This window comes from Athene noctua, chromosome 12 (assembly GCF_965140245.1).
Source record: "Athene noctua chromosome 12, bAthNoc1.hap1.1, whole genome shotgun sequence".
Taxonomy (NCBI): Eukaryota; Metazoa; Chordata; class Aves; order Strigiformes; family Strigidae; genus Athene; species Athene noctua.
This window is the reverse complement of record NC_134048.1, coordinates 15,728,767-15,747,570: the sequence shown is the minus strand read 5'-3', so window position 1 is coordinate 15,747,570 and position 18,804 is coordinate 15,728,767. Positions and strand designations below refer to the sequence as shown.

At 46.4% G+C, this 18,804-nt stretch overlaps 2 protein-coding genes across 5 annotated transcripts in view; both read left to right on the top strand.

Moving 5' to 3' along the window:
- The window catches only part of CYFIP2 (cytoplasmic FMR1 interacting protein 2), a 56,793-nt gene extending 52,528 nt beyond the window's left edge, over positions 1-4,265 (top strand). For all 3 annotated transcript variants that reach the window (XM_074915652.1, XM_074915650.1, XM_074915651.1), the window contains exon 31: positions 99-4,265. In XM_074915652.1, the coding sequence (XP_074771753.1) occupies positions 99-266 (168 nt within the window). In that variant the 3' untranslated portion in view covers positions 267-4,265. The remainder of the gene's footprint in view (positions 1-98) is intronic.
- A 5,742-nt stretch (positions 4,266-10,007) lies between these two features.
- Positions 10,008-18,792, top strand: NIPAL4 (NIPA like domain containing 4). 2 transcript variants are annotated; one of them, XM_074916010.1, is made up of 7 exons: positions 10,008-10,116; positions 11,800-12,048; positions 14,709-14,765; positions 15,813-15,903; positions 16,982-17,142; positions 17,241-17,824; positions 18,275-18,792. In XM_074916010.1, exons 1-7 carry the CDS (start codon positions 10,080-10,082, stop codon positions 18,284-18,286), a joined length of 1,191 nt encoding a protein of 396 aa, XP_074772111.1. In that variant the 5' UTR covers positions 10,008-10,079; the 3' UTR covers positions 18,287-18,792. The 2 variants fall into 2 exon arrangements, with proteins under 2 accessions (XP_074772111.1, XP_074772110.1); XM_074916009.1 differs by lacking the exon at positions 18,275-18,792 and having other exon boundaries at positions 17,241-17,956.
- The last annotated feature ends 12 nt before the right edge of the window (positions 18,793-18,804 follow it).

Below are 18,804 nucleotides of genomic sequence, written 5' to 3'. Positions count from 1 at the left end.
TTTCCAGCAGCAGGGCGGAGGTACTGGTACTTTCTACTTGGTCAGGTGACATAAGACTGTCTTCATCTACTGTTTTTCTCCCTCACCATCCCCTCCAGCCCTTGAAGAAGATGGCCGACAGGATCAGGAAGTATCAGATCCTGAACAACGAGATTTTTGCCATCCTGAACAAGTACATGAAGTCGGTGGAAACAGACAGTTCCACGGTGGAGCACGTGCGCTGCTTCCAGCCCCCAATCCACCAGTCGCTGGCCACTACCTGCTAGTGTGGACACTGACCCCACGCAGGTTGGGAGGGGAGAAGGGACTGAACCCAGAACGGCTGGGAGGGGTAAACTCTATGGCGTGAGACCTGGCAACAAAGTAAGACTGGGTGTGTCTAGTACACACGGGGCCGCATCTTCCCATCCAGCCCTGTTTGAGTGCATGTTCTTCTGTACCATCCCTGTGATCAGTTTTACTTGTAGCTTTCAGACTTGGGGGTGGGTGGGGGCGGGCGGGCAAAATGTGCTTTTCTTCCATGAAGTGGTCCAGTTTTTCCCTGTGATTCATCCAATCAAACACATCACTCCGAAGCCATATTGCAGCCCCAAATGTGGGGGTCTTGGTAGAAGAGCTCCATGCTTCCACAGTGCCAGGAGCCCACTCCCACCACAGCAGCAGTGGGGCAAATCAACACCCCTAATGACACGTGCCACCAGCCAGTCTGAAGACAAGCCCCTGATTCACTCTTTGGAGGGAAGAAGGGTTGAAGGCAGGATCTGCAGCACCCCGAGGATCAAGTGATGGGCACAGAGGAGCTGTGCCAGGCTGGTTTTGGATGGCTGCATGCCCCAGGCTGGGGCGAGCTTCATGCTCTCTGCCATGTCGTTGGCCTTTCTAGGATCTTTTAAAGGGAGCTTTGGCGCGTGGGTTTCAGAATAGCAATGATGTAGTCGCCAGATAACTCCTCAGCACTTCAGAGAACTGGGGAAAGAGAAAATGGCCTGGCTTTTTCCCTGCTATGGGACATCCGCTTACTTTAATGCAAAGGGTTCTCCCCTGAAGACACATCTTCCATGGACTAAACAAGATTTCTTATGGACTATGGAACAGGCTGCACTCATGTGAATGTGCTCTTGAACATACTAATTTGGATGGAAATAATCACTGGTCCTGACAGGAGGCAGGTGTAGTTACCTTGAACATACGTGATCCTCGGCCAAGGATGAGAGCTGGGGTGTGTAATTTGTGTGTGTTCTGGGATGCTATTTTCCCTTGTTTTAGACGAATTCCTAGTGGCACAGTGACCAAAAATCTTTCTTCAGAGAATGGTGACTATCAGCAGGATTTAGGAAACTTCCCATCACTCAGACATGATGTGATCTTTTAGAAGAGGTAAAATACAGGATAAGCATTAAAAAATACCCAGAATTTTCCAGGTTTAAAGGCATTCAAGAGGGAACACTGGAGTCTGTTTCCTTTTCCCACTCAGCTTATCCAAGATCTCTGGATACTGAGAACAAATTCAGCAGGAGCTTCAAGGAGGATTTCATAACTCATGGTCTTCCCTGCTTCCCCTCAGTAGTGTCATTGAAGTGATACAAAAGCTTGTGTTTGAAGTTAAAGGAGATCAAACCACATGCTCCAAGAGAAAATGATGCTAGCCTCACCACCGGCAATATTTTAATTTCTAAGCTTTAGCCAGGTCACAGCAGATAATTGCTGTTACAGTATACAGATGTGATAATATATATTTCTGTCATGCATTTCATCATGCCTTGTAAACTGCATGCTATTACAGATGCTAAAAAGGCAGAGCCTGGGCATTTATTCTCTCAGAGGGAACATATAATTAATTAGTATAAATGTCCCAGCTGGAGTATTTTGTCAACAGCCAGCAAGCTCCTACTAGCAAGAGGAGATCTTGCTGGGTGGGGTGAATTTGTTCTCCCAGAGAGTCACTACTTACTCCCCTGATAATCAATAAATCCCCCACATGTGAAAAATGCTGGACATTTTCACACTTTGAGTTTCCTTTAATTAACGAGACAGACATTTAAACTGCAGGGAGGAATTGTGCAGCACAGTAATCGAAGGTAAAACGAAATCTCAGGAAGTCTGGCTGAAATCTTTGAGTGGCAAGGAAGGACCCAGCCCAGCAAGGCGAGTTGTTTCCTCCATGTTGGGAGGAAGAGCAGCAGAAGAGCATCTGGGACTCAATGACACTGCAGGGCTCTTGCTCTCTATTTACTCTCCCACTAAGGATATCAGTTCTGGTTTTCCATCATGTTCCAACACTTCTACACTACTGGAGTGAGGGTATCTACAGATATATATTTTTAAAAGGAAAAGGAGAATCAAGCACTTTATTTTTTGTGGAAAACAAGATACAAGGAAGATAGATCCAACCAAGATCCTATTTTTCCTGACTTAAATAGTAAGTGCTTGTTATTTTGGTATGAGTGTTGCTGAAAAGGTGGCACAAGTCCCTGTCGGCTCTCAGAGCCACCTCTGGGCACAGCACAAATTAAATGTCCTACTGTGTCTGACATGTTATGGGATGTTAGAGTCTTCTTATGGGATGTTGGAGTCTTCTCAGAAACCAGCATGAGCAAGAAGTTAATACAAAAGGATGAACTGTACCACACGGCCCAGTCTCAGCTACCTAGACAAAACAGGATATAGTAAAGTGAATTTAAACACCTGTTTTCATCTGTTTAGGTCTGCAGTGAGTCACAAGATACTTTATACCTAAACATGAATATCACTTTGCATTCTTTTGCTGTAGTTTTGCCATAATAATTCTCTAAAACCCTGCAAAACACAGTTGCATGTACTTGAAAGAACAAGTGGATAAATCTATTTGTTGCCCTCAGATTTGCTGGCAAAAACATACAATCCCTTCAGATTTAAAGGGATTAAATGTTTTGAGCGAAATGTCCAAAGTGCATGAACAAAATGTAAAGTGTTTTTGCTGTAGAGTATATGCAGATGATTTGCCTTGTTGCTCAAGTAGTATGAGATACCAGCTAGAAATAATCTTGTGGTCTTCATTTCTGAGATTTGATGTTATTGTCCTTTTATTATCTAAAGGATGCAAATAGTCTTTAGCTTCAGTTCTCTAACCCTCCTTGTCTGTGTATGAGAAAGAGGTCCAGGTTTATGTCTTAAAAGAAGTCCATGAAAATGGATTTTTTTTTTCCTGCTATCCTTTTTTTAATGTCATAATTATTAATGGAAATAGGGAGCAAATTTGTAACAGTATGGCTAGAAGTAACAGATTGCCATGGGGTCAGGCGTATTCTCCACACTTGTAGACTTTCTGCCAAGTTTGTGTGTCTTCCTTACAGATATGCTCTAATCCTATAGTTTTCAGCCTTTTACAATCTGCAGACCCCTAATTTTTTTCCTGGGGAAGTGTGGACCCCTTGTCTGGACACTGACTATGGGCTTGCTTTCTTACCTATGTTTCCCAGCTTACTCTGAAGTAGTCTGCAAACTCCCCAGGATTTACCAGCCACCACTTGGAACATTTACTTCAGAGACAAGTTGTTGGCTCGATACAGGAATTACAGGGGGGAAAATAGGGTGGCCTGTGTCATGAATGAAGTCAGACTTGTTTATTTTAATGTTCCCTTCAGCTTTGACATTATAAAATGTGACTGTTGGCAGTGCACATGCCTTTCTTGGATGATGCTACACTTGACTTCCAATGATACAATAGAAAGGGGAAGCAAACTAGTTCAAGCTCAGCACTTCAGTGGTTTTCCTTTTAAACTCTTACAGCACTTATTAGCATTGAACAACATGTTAGTCCTTTTTCTCCTGCATTACTCCAGTTCAGTAGGTTCATGTGTGTTTGAGAACAAAAGAAAAAAGAATTGAAGGTGTAAAAAAACCCAAGAAAATATTCTCAAAAACTCTTGTCAAATATACCATATTTGTATGAAAAGCTGCTTGAGTTATTTTGTACAATGAATTTTATTTATGGTGAGGTATATTTACGCTCGTGATCTGATACAGTGTTAAATTTTTGATCCATATTTGCTATGCAGCTGAAGATGATATTTTGGTTTTGTATTATTATTTTTTGCTGTTGTTCTAAAATTTAGCTAACAGAAGCTTCCATCTCCATTAGAAATGCTTCTGCAAGAGTAAAGCATCTGGTACATGGTGATATGTCCCGTAACACAGCAACCAACAGTGTGTACAACAAATGTGGGATGACTTTTGTGATGAAGAGAAATAAAAATTGGGCTCATTCATGAAATGGGCAGACTTTACCTTGTGGTGTCATCATCATTGTGATAACTATTACCCGATTGCACCTGGCACAAAGAAAAATCTAAGAGGAATAATGGCAGCATTTTATTGATAAAACCAAAGAAAAAAAAAAAAAGAAGCTTTGTGGCCAATACCAAAACAAACAAATTTTCCTATCAAAAAGTTAATGATTTTTGAGAAAAACATCCTTCTACAACAAATTTTCATTTGAAAACTTGTTTTAGTGTAAGAGGGCTGGGGGAGGGAAAATTACATAATTATTTTTAATATAATTTTACAAGACCTACTCAAAACAAAGCTAAACTGAGCTAATTCCTCTCATTACCACAGCCTTGTCAACTCAAAGGGGGCCTTTTTATGCCAGGAGACTTTTTTTTTTTTTTTTTTCTTTTCAAATTTCCATTTGAAACCATTTTTAGGTTTGATTTAAAAGCATCCAAGGAGCAGCCATGGTTGTTGACTGCAGAAGGAGCAGTGAGAACCAAGGGGAAAAGACTCTTCTGAGCACTGAGGAATTAGGGTGAAACAACTGACATGCATCTGTGGGAATGGGAGCACCTATCCTTCATCTGCTCTAGACAAAATACTGCAGCTGACGTTCCCTTTCACGGCATCTACACAAGGTTTCCTCATGGAAACAGCTTCCTGGCTTAAGAGCAATAAAAATGGAATGATTCTTCACATAGAATTGGAAGTGAACTTTACACCATGACCAGGCAGCTCTGTTGATCTTCCTGATGTGCTTTAAGTCCCAGAACACATGATGTGCCTGCAGCTTTGTGTGTAACATACTGCTGTGGAGGACTGTTTGCCTGATGGTTGAAAGTTGCCCAATGTTTACTGATTTCAACATGGTTCTGCAATGGGGAATGGCAGAGAAGAGAGCAGTTCTTTCTTCCTGACTCAGCCACTGATACTAGACAGGTTGTTTGGTTTTCATCCCTTCCTCCATCAAGACTTTTTTTTTCTTATTTTTTTTTAAAAAAACTTAATTTTAAACTAGCTGCTCTCTCATGGACCCCCCAGTACTAACCCCAACCCTAAGAAGTACCAAGAGTTCACAGGCTGCATCATCTCACCTGGAGCCAGAAGCAATACTTGCTTTGAGTATCAGGGTCCAAGGCTCTGAATTTTGGACAACCAACCCTAAGGAACCAGCATCAAAGATACAGGCCCACATCTTTATTCTTCCTAATGTTTCTAAATAGGTTTATATCTTCAGATCAAAGGCACTTCACCAATGTGAAGAACAGTTCATTAATGATTGTTTGATTCTTTCAAAAGAATAACAAAATGACCCTTTCTGTGACCCTTCTGCAAGCCAGGAGTGCCTTTCATATCTAGTTTTGCTCGATTTAGAGTTCTGATGCAAACAGCTGGCAGATAAGAGGGCTGCAAACAAATGATCTGCTGATTACATGTCTCTTCACCTTGTGGCACTCACTGCTGCTCTGATGCCCTAAGGCCTCCGATGCCACTGAACATCCACCTCCAATCCATCACCAACCCACCACTCCTGTTCTGCCAACATACATGGTCGATGGGGCCACAGTGACTTGGATCACTGAACTGATCTGGATAAAAACCTGAACAACCCGGGGAGAAATGAATTGGGGTGTGTTTTCTGGCCTAATGACCCCGTATCACTCAGCTTCTCCACGGCACAGACCCACAGGTATGTGTGCTGGCACAAGGAGGGTGCTACAGCAAGGGTGGGAACCCACCACGGGTGTGACGAGCTTGGGAACTCTCCATGTTGGTGGTGGTGTCTAAACTCTTGTAGCAAAAATGACAGCCTCAGACACTGCAGACTCTGTTACCTTGAGATAAGCTGAATTAAAAGCTGTCTGCTCAACAAAGTCTAGTCTTTCAAGCTTTGAGCATCCTTTCGTGTAGTGGTGCAATCATCTGAACACCAGGCAATTCCCTTAACCCCTACACAATCACATCATTGTCAGAAAGAGAAGGATTTACCCTCTCTTTGAAGCAGCAAACGGCTCCTTGGAGCCTTCAAACTATACAAAGCCACAGCAGAATATTGCAACCCTGTTCTGAAAGTTTCCACAGGAACCGTGCCTAGCAGACAACCAAGGGCAAAAGTTTCCATCACCTGTTAGCAGGATACTTCCACCATTATTTGTAACACAGGACAAATGATACCAAATATTTTTTTTATTGTTTTTTCCAGACAGAAGAGATGAGCAGAGAAGAACAGGGGAAAGAAAAGCCTTTTGATCTTGCTAAAGAGGTTATTTGCATGCAAAGCTGTCTTGTTCTACCTCCCTGGATTCCAGACAAGTTTTTTGGCCTGGAAACCAGTATTTCAGGAGGAACTGCATTGTTGGAAGATGAGCTGCTAAGGAAGACTCCCTGATTTCTGTTGAGTTATTTTTAAGGAAACATCTGATGTGAGTATCAACCAGTGAGGTCATAGCTTGGAGCTGAATACTCTTAATTACAGCCTTCCCATTAAAATGAGGATATGAAGCAATAAAAGAGGCATTGGTTGAATCCATGCTTTATTGTTATCAGTCTCAACTTGCCCTTGACTAAGTGTAGTAGGCAATTCCATGCCAATCTTACCTGGCTTTTAACTCCCATATTGCCATACACAGCTTTGCTAAATCCATGAAATAAGTCCTTCGACTTAGGGATTTTATATATCACACCCCCGCAGCCCCTGCACCAGAGAGAAAAAAATACATGACACACTTATGTCCCGTGGTTGATTGCAAGATCTGACTGAAGCTTCTCCCACAGTGCTGACAAGGCACGCTCCTTCCCCGATGTCTGACAGAGGCAGCTTACACTGCGGTGTCCCCTGCTTTAGAGACCTCTTCCCTGTCATGTATCCTCTCTTCCCAGAACTGAGAACAGCTTCTCTTGGAGATCTTACTCCTTGGTCAAATCTGGCAACAGTGTCCCATGGGGTCAAATATCTTTGAGGATGAAAGGGTGTACATAAACACACATGTAATTGGTCACATAAGCCTTTTCCTTTGGGAAATCAATCTGACAGATGAAGGTAAAGCTGTGGCCCAAAGTGCCTTTTGGTTTTGACTGCACCACCCCCTCTGCTGTGGCAGTAATTTATGAGGTTGCACCATGACCAAAAGGATTGTGTTAACCCCAGATCCCTTCCATAAAAATTTTCTCCATAATACCTCTGTGTTCGCAGTGGGCAACTACACTCCACAGATGTCAACAGCGCTCACCCACAAAAGCTTGGAAATTATTTTGGATGCAGTTTAACTGCCAATAACCACATCACCATTAGGAGTCCCTAGCTAAGAACAAGCTCTCGGGGTCTTGGAGGAGGCCCAGCAAAGGGGAGAGCCCCACAGTGGTCCCATGCACCAGAGCGAGCTGGCAGAGCCGCCTGCGAGGGGACATGGAGCATGAATTCCCCCAGCCAGCTGCAGGCAGTCAGCACTGCAAACACAGCGAACGCTTGGCCCAATCCACCATCACCTTGGTTTCTGCAATCAGCCTTGTATTCACACATTGCACAAATAGCTTAACCAGCATCAGGGAGTAAATTAACTAAATAAAGGCCAAATCCTGCCATCATTGTCTTGCCCAGGTTGCCTTTTGCCTGCTTAATATATAACAGCAGCAGAAGTTGTTCCCAGATCACGAATCCATCACTATGTTTCATTTCCTACATCAAAACCTGGTGCCACACAATTTGGATTGATTATCAAGTGCTCCTGTGATAAAAAAAAAAAGGAGGACGTGGGATTTGGCTGGCACAGTCTCTTCCAGCCAGTGACCTGCAGGTCTGTGACTGGTGAACAGACCCGATTAAAATCAAATGACTCACAAAACTCTTGAACATTACATTTGCTGGGGAAAACGGTTGTACAGAGATAGGATCAGGCGCTGAGTGAAGAAGCTGTGCGGTGCTAGCAGTGCTGCAGCTTGATGGTCTAAGGGCAATTTCTGTAGTAATAGGTGCTATATTTTATGGGGGAAAAAAGCAAATTTTCAGAGACATTCAGATCCTGCAGATCTTACATCTTTATATTGCCTTATGCCAGATACTGTTTCTACCTATAAATGTGGGCTTGCTGGAAGAAAAACTATTGGTTTTACTTATCTCTGTTGACCTGCAGTGAAATCTGGCTAATGGCTCTGGCTGCAATGAAAGGGCTTTTGTATTGGCAGTAGTTTCTGTGTACACACGGCCACCACACACAAACGCAGGAAGGGAGGATGGCAGCAGAGAAGGGTGAGGATGAAGGCAAAACACATGGGTATGCAACAGGCTTCAAAACATTCACACAGTAATATTAGCAAGAGAGGCTTCGGCTGCAGAGGGGTAGGGAGTTGACGGGGGAGTTACAGCCCCCGATCTATAGTATGGGCTGAACCACGATGATGAGTGAGACCTCCCAACTAAATAGCAACAAAAGAAAAGGGTATAAAATGAATGTAAGTGATGGAGGAGCCTATAGGCTCTGACTTTCTCAGGGCTGGAATTCAGCCCTGAGTTAAACCACAGCTTCTGCTGGTGAAACTGTGTCCTGGATCTCCATCTCCATTTGCACAACACTTTATAGCACAAGAGTGCCCTTGCCATTACACAGTCATTTTTTGTTGATACTTCTTTTTCAAATGCACCTTTGCCTGGAGCCTGACCTTGCTGCTACAGCTCAGAAGTCAGGAAGGTCAGTTGGGGAAACTTGGCCTGACCTTCAGCAGAGAAATATGCCTCTGTGAATTCATGATGCAGGGAGCCCTGCACCCACCACAAAACTTCCATTAGGTTATATCCATCTTCCCTAGACCTCTACATGTCCCAGCTCCCCAACCTCATCCTTCAGTCCTACAACCTACTCCACACAGACATCGTACTAAGTGGAGAATAATGAACACCAATGCTTCAAGCAACAGGCCACTTTCTGAAATGTCTCAGAATCACAGAATCCCAGAATCATCTAGGCTGGAAAAGACCTTGAAGATGATCCCGTACAACCACTGACCGAACACTGACAGTTCCCAGTTACACCAGATCCCTCAGTGCTATGTCGGCCCGACTCTTAAACCCCTCCAGGGATGGGACTCCACCACTGCCCTGGGCAGCCCATTCCAATGCCCAACAACCCGTTCTGTAAAGAAATGATTCCTAATATCCAGTCTAAACCTTCCCTGGTGCAACTTGAGGCCATTCCCTCTTGTCCTAGCTCTTATTACTTCGTTAAAGAGACTCATCCCCAGCTCTCTGCACCCTCCTTTCTCCTTGCTCTATTAACTGCAGTTATGGTCTCTTTCAGTAAGAGGAGATATCTTCAGGACCACTGGCTTTAATTTCTCTTGTTTACTTTTAATTTCTTACATACTTCGCAGCGTGCACAACCCCTCAGCGTACACCCGGGGGTCCGCAGCTCCGCCGCTGCAACCCGGCTCACCCACCACCCGACCAGGAGCGCGGCTCCCGCTCCCGCAGCACCTTCCCCGACCCCTGCGGCAAGATAACCCCCCGGAGGAGAAGCCCCTGTCCGGGCTGAGGCGGGGGAGCCTCGTCCCGGCTCCGTGCCGAGGCTGGTGAACCCACCGCGGGTGCCGCCGCTCCCTCCTCCTCTGCCGCCCGGCCCGGGGCTGGCAGGGACACGGCGCTGGGGGGGCTGGGGGCAGCGGGCAGGCCGCGCACGGGCACCGGCTGCCGGTGCCCCCAGCCCCGCGCCGGGCCGGCCCGTCCCGGAGGAGGAGCCGGGCGGGCAGGTGCCCCGGCCCGGCCCTGCCCAGCCCCGCCGGCAGCGGCTCCCGCTCTCGGCGCCGGGGTGCTCGGAGCCCTCCGGAGGACGAAGGCGATGGAGCCGCTGGAGGCCAACGGCACCTGCAGCAACGGTGGGTGCGGCCCGGCCCGGCCCGGCCCGGCGGGGGCTCGGCGGGACAAGCCCCGGGGCTCGGCCCGGCAGCGCGGGGGGCTCAGCCCCGACCGCCCCGGGGAGCGGCGGGAGGGGGGCGGCTGTATCCCCCCGCCCGGCTTCGGGGCTGTTCTCTGTCGCTCTGTTTTTCAGGGTTTGGGGTTTCTTTTCCTTTTTTTTTAGGCAGGGGAAAGCTCCCTTTCTCCGCGAGGCACACAGCTCTGCCAGCGGCCAGCGCTGCGCTGGGGCAGCCTCACAGCGCTTACAGGGAAGCTGGGAATTTTTAAATTTTTTTCCTTTAAAGATTACCTAATCCAGTCGGAAATCGCCGCATCCCACTGCTTTATTTATGCTTGTGCCCAGTAGCACACTGCAAAGACTTTTACCCAGCCGCGGAGGCAAAATGTCGCGTCCCCCCCCACCCCGGTCCCCAGGAAATGCTTCCACAGCCAAGGATGTTTTTCCATTAGAAAATAAACCTATTAGGGAACCTTTAGAAACTCATCTAGAAAGTCACTGGAATTTTTTCTATTGGAAAAAATAACTTTGGATCCAGATCCTCAGCTACACGTGCCGGGACAGGAGGCGCAGCTGTAGATCTAACCCAAGTCTCTTGGTTGAGGAAAAAGGGGGGAGCCGTGCTCAGGCTGCCGGCAGCACTGGGAGCAGTTTAGGCATTGCATACCCCTGCCTGCGGAGATACAGATACTTGCTCCCTAATTCCTACGTGAGTTCAGGCAGAAAATTTCAAGTCCTTTACTACAAAGGGACTTTTGTGACACTCCCACCTGGCTGTTCCGAGCCCCACAGGTGCAGTCAAACCGTCTTTACTACACTTGGGAGTAAAGACTGCAATAGAAAGATGTGCTGGGTGTGGTAGGAGTGTGAGGATAGGAAGAAAATCAGCAATTTTCCCACCCACGCAGAGCAACACACCTTGGCTAGAGACAAGGGGTCTTAGTGCTTGTGGTGTTAACAGCAGGAAACTATGCCTGCTTCTAGTCCTTCCACGGTGGCAGGACTTGTCATGCTTTACAAGCTCTCAGGAACTCTGCAAATAGGTAGAATAAAACCATTGGACAGTAGAGGCAACGTACAGGTGAAACTTTGGTCTGGAACGAGCCTGTTGCTTTACAAGCAATCCTGTGACACCACTTGGTATACAGAGCTGGAACAGATGAACAGTAGCAAAGTACTGGCATCGCTCCACATTAAACCCAGAGCTGTAAACTGCAGACAAGCGGGAAGATGCGAGGATTAGTTGGCTGGAAAGCACCAAAGCCCTTGAATCAACAAAATCAAGTGTCGATACGGCATACTTCAAACTTACAACATTGGAGTTTGGTGGAGAGATGCTGGCATAAATATTTGGAAATTCAAATTACATTGTTGTAGTGGTCCTTGTGGCCTTCCAGTTCAGTGTGTAGAGTGGCAGACACATTCAGTGTCAACGAGCTGCTGGAACTGCACTCCATAAATCCATCACTCAACACCTTGCCATTTCCACATGTGAGTAAAGAGGTGTCCTGAGTTTTTAAGAGCTGGTGGGTATGTGCTGTTAGAGTGGCTGTTCAGAGGGACATCTGAGTGAGTCCAAAGAGCAGAGACACTGTTGATAGTCATATCAGTAATTTCCTGTTTTATCTCCATGGTGGTCTCGCAGGGTCTCTGGTGACCCTTTCATGCCTCTCCCACCGGGTCGTGTGCCGGGTGATCAGCAATGCTGAGCCAGCTGACTCTGCCCAGGACAATGGAACTTCGGGTAACTTCTGGATAACTCAACTGGAAAACAATTATGGATTCTACATTGGCCTGGGCTTGGCTGTTTTCTCCAGCTTCCTCATCGGAAGCAGCGTCATCCTCAAGAAGAAGGGGTTGCTACGGCTGGTGGAGAAGGGAGGCACCAGGGCAGGTAAGGCTTCTGTGGGGGGCAGGAGGGAGGAGGTCCACCTAATCCCAGAACCACACACATCATCCAAACTCCAGCACTCATATGGCAAAGGAACAGCTCTGGGTACACATCAGTCTTTATCAGCAATGTGAGATAGACCTTTTTTGCATATATATTTGTCTGAGACTCAGGGAGCACTGCTGTGCTGAGGAGCTAATTTACAGAGCCCTGTGTTGAAAGGGCTCGGCTAAAAGCAGCATTCCCCTGCCTTGCACCACAAATAGCAAGTCATATGCACTGTGTCATCAGATATGCACACACCAGAGGAGCAATACGTGCCCAGCACAGCTCTTGCATGGGAAAGCGTGAGGCCAGGAGGAAGCAGACTGTTGAAAGGTCTTTGAAATGTGCCTCTTTGCACAAAGGTGCAAGTCATCCCTGTGCCACAGACTGGAGCAGAACAGCACAGCTCTGTGACCCCACTTGTGCTTATTGATGCATTAGGCAGCTTTACCAAGTCACTGAGACAGGGATGCAGCCCCATGAGCTCTAATTTCATTAGCAAAAGCCATTTATTAATGCAGGACTGCACGCCAGTGATCTGTGTGAACTCTGCTTGTGGTTTTCAGACAGGATACTTCTGAGGCATGTTGCTCAACAATGTGTAGATAACTTTCCTCTGGCACCGAGATCTTAGGGTGAGGCATGTGTTTACGTGCACATATATATGGATGGCAAATGGTGGAGGAGCACTGCCTACAGCACAATTGTACTGTGGAGTTGGACGCATCCCATCAGCATTGCAAACATTCACTCTAGCAGGAGTGTAAATCCTACCTGGCAGCCGACCTACTTGCATAACTACAAAACAAAATTATGATAATTAAGATACCACTGCTTCTCAGTTCTGGCCTAGGAACAATTCTTAAATCATTTTACAAAGGAAGTCGGTATCACTATCCCCATTTTACTGTGTCCCCCTATGAGGGCACAGAGGCATGGAATGATGAAGTGACTGACCAGAGTCCAACAGCACTGGAGCCGCAGCCCCGTCTCAAGTCTGTCTTCATCCCCTGCCATTCGGCTGGCTGCATGCAACTGCTGAACTCACATGGGTTTGCTTTTCACATTATATTTGCACAATGAAATACTAGTGTTGTTTCAATTGTAGATTCTCTCTCCTCCTTCCCTCCATGAACTCCTCCCACAACAGAGCCTAGTGAGTAAAACAAGAGCAAACCCCTCCCTATTTTTCAGGATGTTTAACTAGGAATTAGAGATTAATGACAGAAAACTGCAGCTGACAAAGAGTTCTTGAGAAGAAACCTGACCAAACAAGAAACCAAAACAACCCAGAAATTTCTAAGGAATACCAAAGCCTAACATTTGAACTTGAGCATTTGTGAACTTGAGGAACCAGAAGAGGCTGGATTCTAACAAATTCCTGTCCGCCTCTTCATTCCCCTTTTCCTTATCTCACGTTTGATCTCTCAGTCCCAGTCTTTCACCCCTCCTATCTGAGCACATCACTCTTCTCCAAGGCATGTCAAACACTGCTGCTACTGACAGCTCCAGTCAGGTCAGACTTAACAGAAACAGAGGCGCTCTCTGACCCAGTAAAATCAGGGTTCACAGTGTCAGCAGGCTCAAGCTCCCTACATCTAACAACTTGTGGGTTAAGAGCAGAGCTGGATTAATTCCCAACACAGTATGTCCATTCTTCCTCATTTATATGCACATTTTCTTTAACTGAGTTCCTCCAATGCCAGGAATCACTTTTCATCAGAAACGCTCAGTCACATAGTGATGGCTCCGCAGAAAGTTAACATTAGGATTTTTGGCAGCTCAGGCTGAGGCCCTATGATACAGCTAGGATACAAAGCAGCGTACAAAAGGAGCAGATAGCTTCTGGGACAGGATGGAGGAAGCCTTCACCTTGACTGTACAGCAATACAAAGTAAGGCACCACATGCCTGCACAGAGCAACCGACCAGTTTTCCCCCCTCTTTATCTTTCATAGCTACAACCTGTACTTGAGCTAGGTTTGGAATAACTCGGTGCCTTACCTTAGAGTCCATGCATGAGAGTCCACAGCAAGCCAGTGCAGTGCGAGGTGAAGTGCAGGCTCCCCGTGGGCAGGATGAAGGGTGTCCAGGGAGCAATCTTTGGGTGGGGAGCACCCAGCACAGAGCAGCCCCTGCCATCCTTCATCCTCCTGCTCCAGGAGTGCCCCATAGCAAACAGGCAAGTAGAACATGCAAGACAAAACGTGACTGGCCCATGTGTGTTTATTGCTGGATTTAGGGGCCGATGCACCCTGATAAACCACAAGGATGACTACAGCTTGCAGGACTGATGGGCAGCCCCAAGCTCCATACTGCAGCAGGGCAAGCTGCATCCCAAACCAATAACCTCTGTGGCGGTGGGTGCCATTCCTACTCAGGATTAAACAGCTGGTTTTGTTGCATTTGCATTGTCTAGTCCCGCGTGCCAGCTTCCGCTAATCTCTTGACTCAACATAATATCCATGTAGGAGGGCATGTCTGCACATTCTGTCCTTCCAGGCTGTTTCTTTTGTCTTCTCCTTGCAATTTACCCCTCTCCAAAGGGATGTTTCTCATCTCTTACTCTGAAAAACATGGTGGTTAACTCCTGCATACCTGTGTGCTTTGCTTCCCCAGGAGATGGAGGCCATGGCTACCTAAAGGACTGGCTCTGGTGGGCTGGCTTGTTAACCAGTAAGTAGAAGCTGTTTCCCCGGGTTTGAAGCTTTTGCAGGGTCTGTCCCTGTGAATTAGGTGTGGAACAAGCCTAGCATCTGGTGGTTTAAAGCCTTTTGTCTAGGAAGCTCCCCCATCATCAGAAGAGGTACCTCAAGGAGGGCTGAGGCAGTGAGCAGCACAGGATCTCCCTCACCATCCTCCTGCGAGGTTGGTAGGATTTGCTAGCTCAGTTTTACCAGCTCCAAAGCATGAAAAGCCAGGTTTTAATAAGGCAGCTGGCTGGTCTGCTTGCATACCAAGCGCAGAGCAAACAGCCTCCCGTGGGTGCCTCGGGGCTCCAGGAAAGGTTGCTGCAGCACAAAGGAGTTGGCAAGGAAGTGCTGATAGCAGCTCCTCTTTTGAGCAAACCTTGCGTTGCCTTAGAGCAAGGCTCAAATCTTTCTTTTCATTCTGCAACATTACAGCATCTTCTCAAATTGGACTCCCAGCCGTGCAAAGAGCAGCAGAGGATTTTTCAGAAGAGCCTTTTCTAGCTCTCACTGCTGCTGCACAAGCTGCAAGGTGCCCCTGCCTTGCTCTGCCCTCGCAGCTCCTGCTGCACCACCCCTAAGAAAGGGCACAACACTCACTGCTTGAGGGACAAGGACAACTCAGCCAGAAGGAGACACCCCAACCCCAAGAAGGCACTTTGTAGGTGAGGAGCAGCCTCCCAACATGCTCCCACAACCGCCCACCCCTCGTTAATCACCCAGACACATTGCAGCTGCCTGGCTGGGCTGTGGGGTTCAGTGGGTTGATCTGTGCCAGCTGTGACATGGCCAAGCCCTGGCACCCCCAGCCCTTCTCCATCTGTGGGGGTGCAGGGCTCCAGGGATGCCTCTCTGCTTGCATTAATTTCTAATAGGTTTTCACCCACTAGCTGGCTCTGTTTAGCATCAGCATGAAACCCCCATAATAAAACCCACTCTCTAACTGACATCTTACTAGTTTGCAAGCCCACAAGAGAAAACACAAAAAGTATACTGTAACTCACTGGTATTTATTTTTCTTGTGTTTGTTTAGTGGGTGGAGGGGAAGCTGCCAACTTTGCCGCCTATGCCTTTGCTCCTGCAGCTATAGTCACGCCTCTGGGGGCTCTGAGCGTGCTCATAAGGTGATTTGAGTGTCTCTAGTTTGCCTTTTTTGTTTGCCTGTTTGTCTTGTAAGATAGAAAGACTTGAAGTGATGCAAATATGATTTATTCTGCCTAAAGGAAAAAATGTCTCAGTTTTTTCTAAAAGGTGCTCTAACAGTTGTTGCCCTTTTGGGGGATCATTTTGAAACCACTGAATTAAGTAGCATGCCTTTATGGAAATGCTGCATGTGGATAGCAGCCATATAGACTTCAGGTTAAATTACTGCAAATATCAGTGTTACTTCCTTCCTTATTCCAGGTCTTTAGCCAGTTCAGGGTTGACGGTTTTGTTTTGTTTTGTTCTTGTAGTGAACAGTACTAAAAATCTAAAAGGGTCAAAAATATGAGGCTTGTTTTTAAACTTTCTTTCACTGTTTGTTTTCTAGGCTTTTAGGGTGTGCTGATGTTGTGGTTTTATACTCCTGTCTGTTTCCAAAAGGGCTGAAACCCTATTTTATTAATTTATTTTTTAAAGGGAGATTCATATCAAGATACGTGACTCCAAGTACTGAAGGTTCTATAGGACTGTTACAGTGAAATGCATAAGCAGGGTTAGGACTGCTCTGGTGGATTGCCCCACACTTTTATGGACCACAACTAGATGTTTTTGCAGATGTATCTATAGCCCCAGTACTGTCAGAGTTTCTCTGGGGTGTAATAGTTCTGATGATTTAGTTAAAATGAATGTAACTCATTTGTTATTAGGTTGGGTTTTTTTCCTCTGTTATACTGGTCCTTGAAAGTGTCCTTGAAGGTCCTTAGGCATAAAGGCTTCGTAATGCCCAACAGCTCATGAGTGAATCTGTAGACCCTCAGAATAGTTCTGAGAATGTGCTAACACATTCAGCATTTTTTCACCTTGCTGATCTATAGGTTACACCTGCACCTCTGCAGGTTCAGCTGTCAGTAGATGCAATGTGATTGTCTATTAACACACCAGAATCCAACAGATTTACTCAGAATTTGTGTCCTTGTGAAGGCACTCTTTAAATTACTTTAGCTGCTGTTCCTTTTTTAAAGGACTTCAAAGCACCAGCTGTTTTTCTGTCTTGTGCAGTGCCATTCTGTCTTCACATTTGCTTGGAGAACGGCTTAACCTGCTGGGAAAGCTGGGCTGCATGCTCAGCCTTGTGGGCAGCACGGTGATGGTGATACATGCCCCAGAGGATGAGGAGGTCACCACTCTGGATGAAATGTCTTCTAAGCTGAAAGAGCCAGGTATGCAGGAGGTCGTGTGTTCTCTCTTGGGGCTGTGCAGTGCATACTTCTCCCCATGCCCCCCGCTCAGTTTTGAGTTACTTCTCTTCCTCTTCCAGGTTTCCTCGCTTATGCTGCGATCCTCTTGGCTGTCTGCCTCCTCCTGATCTTCTACCTTGCACCCCGCTATGGCCAGAGCAACATCCTGATCTACCTCACCATTTGCTCTGTTATTGGTGCCTTCTCCGTGTCCTCAGTCAAGGGCCTGGGTATTGCCATCAAGGGCTTCTTTGCTGGCCAGCCTGTGTTGCAGCACCCATTGACATGGATCCTGGTCATCACACTGGTGGCATCCATCACTACACAAATTAACTACCTCAATAAGTCTCTAGACATTTTCAACACCTCTTTGGTGTTTCCCATCTACTATGTGCTGTTCACCACCATCGTCATCACAACTTCCATCATCCTCTTTAAGGAGTGGGTCACCATGACTGTAGTCGACATCATTGGGACAGTTTGTGGCTTCCTCACCATCATTTTGGGGGTGTTTTTACTCCATGCCTTCAAAGACATGGATGTCAGTTTAGGGAACCTACCACAAGTCCTCCAGAGTGGACAGCAAGCACCGGTCACCCGAGATGACAAGAACATCCTGATAGAGGTGGACAACTCCAGCATCACCCCAGAGGATAAACCCAAAGTATTCATGACCTACACCTAGTGCGTTGTACGCGAGGGTCTGGAGGTTGGGTGAATGGATTGATAACAATATTCCAGATGCTAGTAAGCAATTTTAAAAAGAGGAAAAGCAGAAAATAAACCCAACGATGTCTTATCTAAAGCTTGGCAGAGTCAAGTCTTTCTCAGGCCTTTTGGATTGGATCTTTGTCATGGTGTGGCAGCAAGGGGTATGTTTAATCCTCACTGCGCTTTAATACGTGCAGCCACTGAAAATTAAAATCCTCTTGAAATATTATATTACTGGGACAAAGCTCCTCTCTGGGGCCCCTTCCCATCTCTTATTCTTGGCAGGGGTAATGTTTACTCTTGCACTCCTTCCCCTGGGTGGCCATTGGTGTGTTTATATCCAGGCCATAATTGAGTCATTGATTTGGGTTTTTTTGTTTTGTTTTTTTTTTTTCTTTTCTAGACACTTGCATGAACTCTAAAATACACACCAGTATCTCAAATGAAGGTGAGTGACAAGGACTGAATGGTGCACGCCTCTACTCCGACTCTGTTCATCCATCTTTAGTTACTTGTGCTGCAAATATGGGACAAGAATATTGGTGAATACTGGCAAAACGTGGCGAATTCTGGAATGGGCGCTCACTTAGGCTCAGTGACAGAACCCAAGCCATGAAGTGTTTTTACAGGACTGTGGCAGAGAAATCTTTTCCAGCTTTTGTTTCTTTGTGAGGTGCAGGATTTTCCCTGCAGCACAGTGTAAATGAAGTTTTATGTGGGGTTTTGTTTGTTTAGGTTTTTTCCTCAGCAGCTGCAGTGCCCAGGCTATGTTGATATGGTTGATGAAGCTGCTGGGCCTGATATAAGACCTAACCTGAGCGAGGGGCAGCCTCTGCTCAGGCTGGGAAGCTCTGGCAGAGTAAACCCCGTATCAGGAGAAACACTGCCACCATCTTCAAGACTTTTTATGGTCTGTGAAAGTCTTTTCAGCCT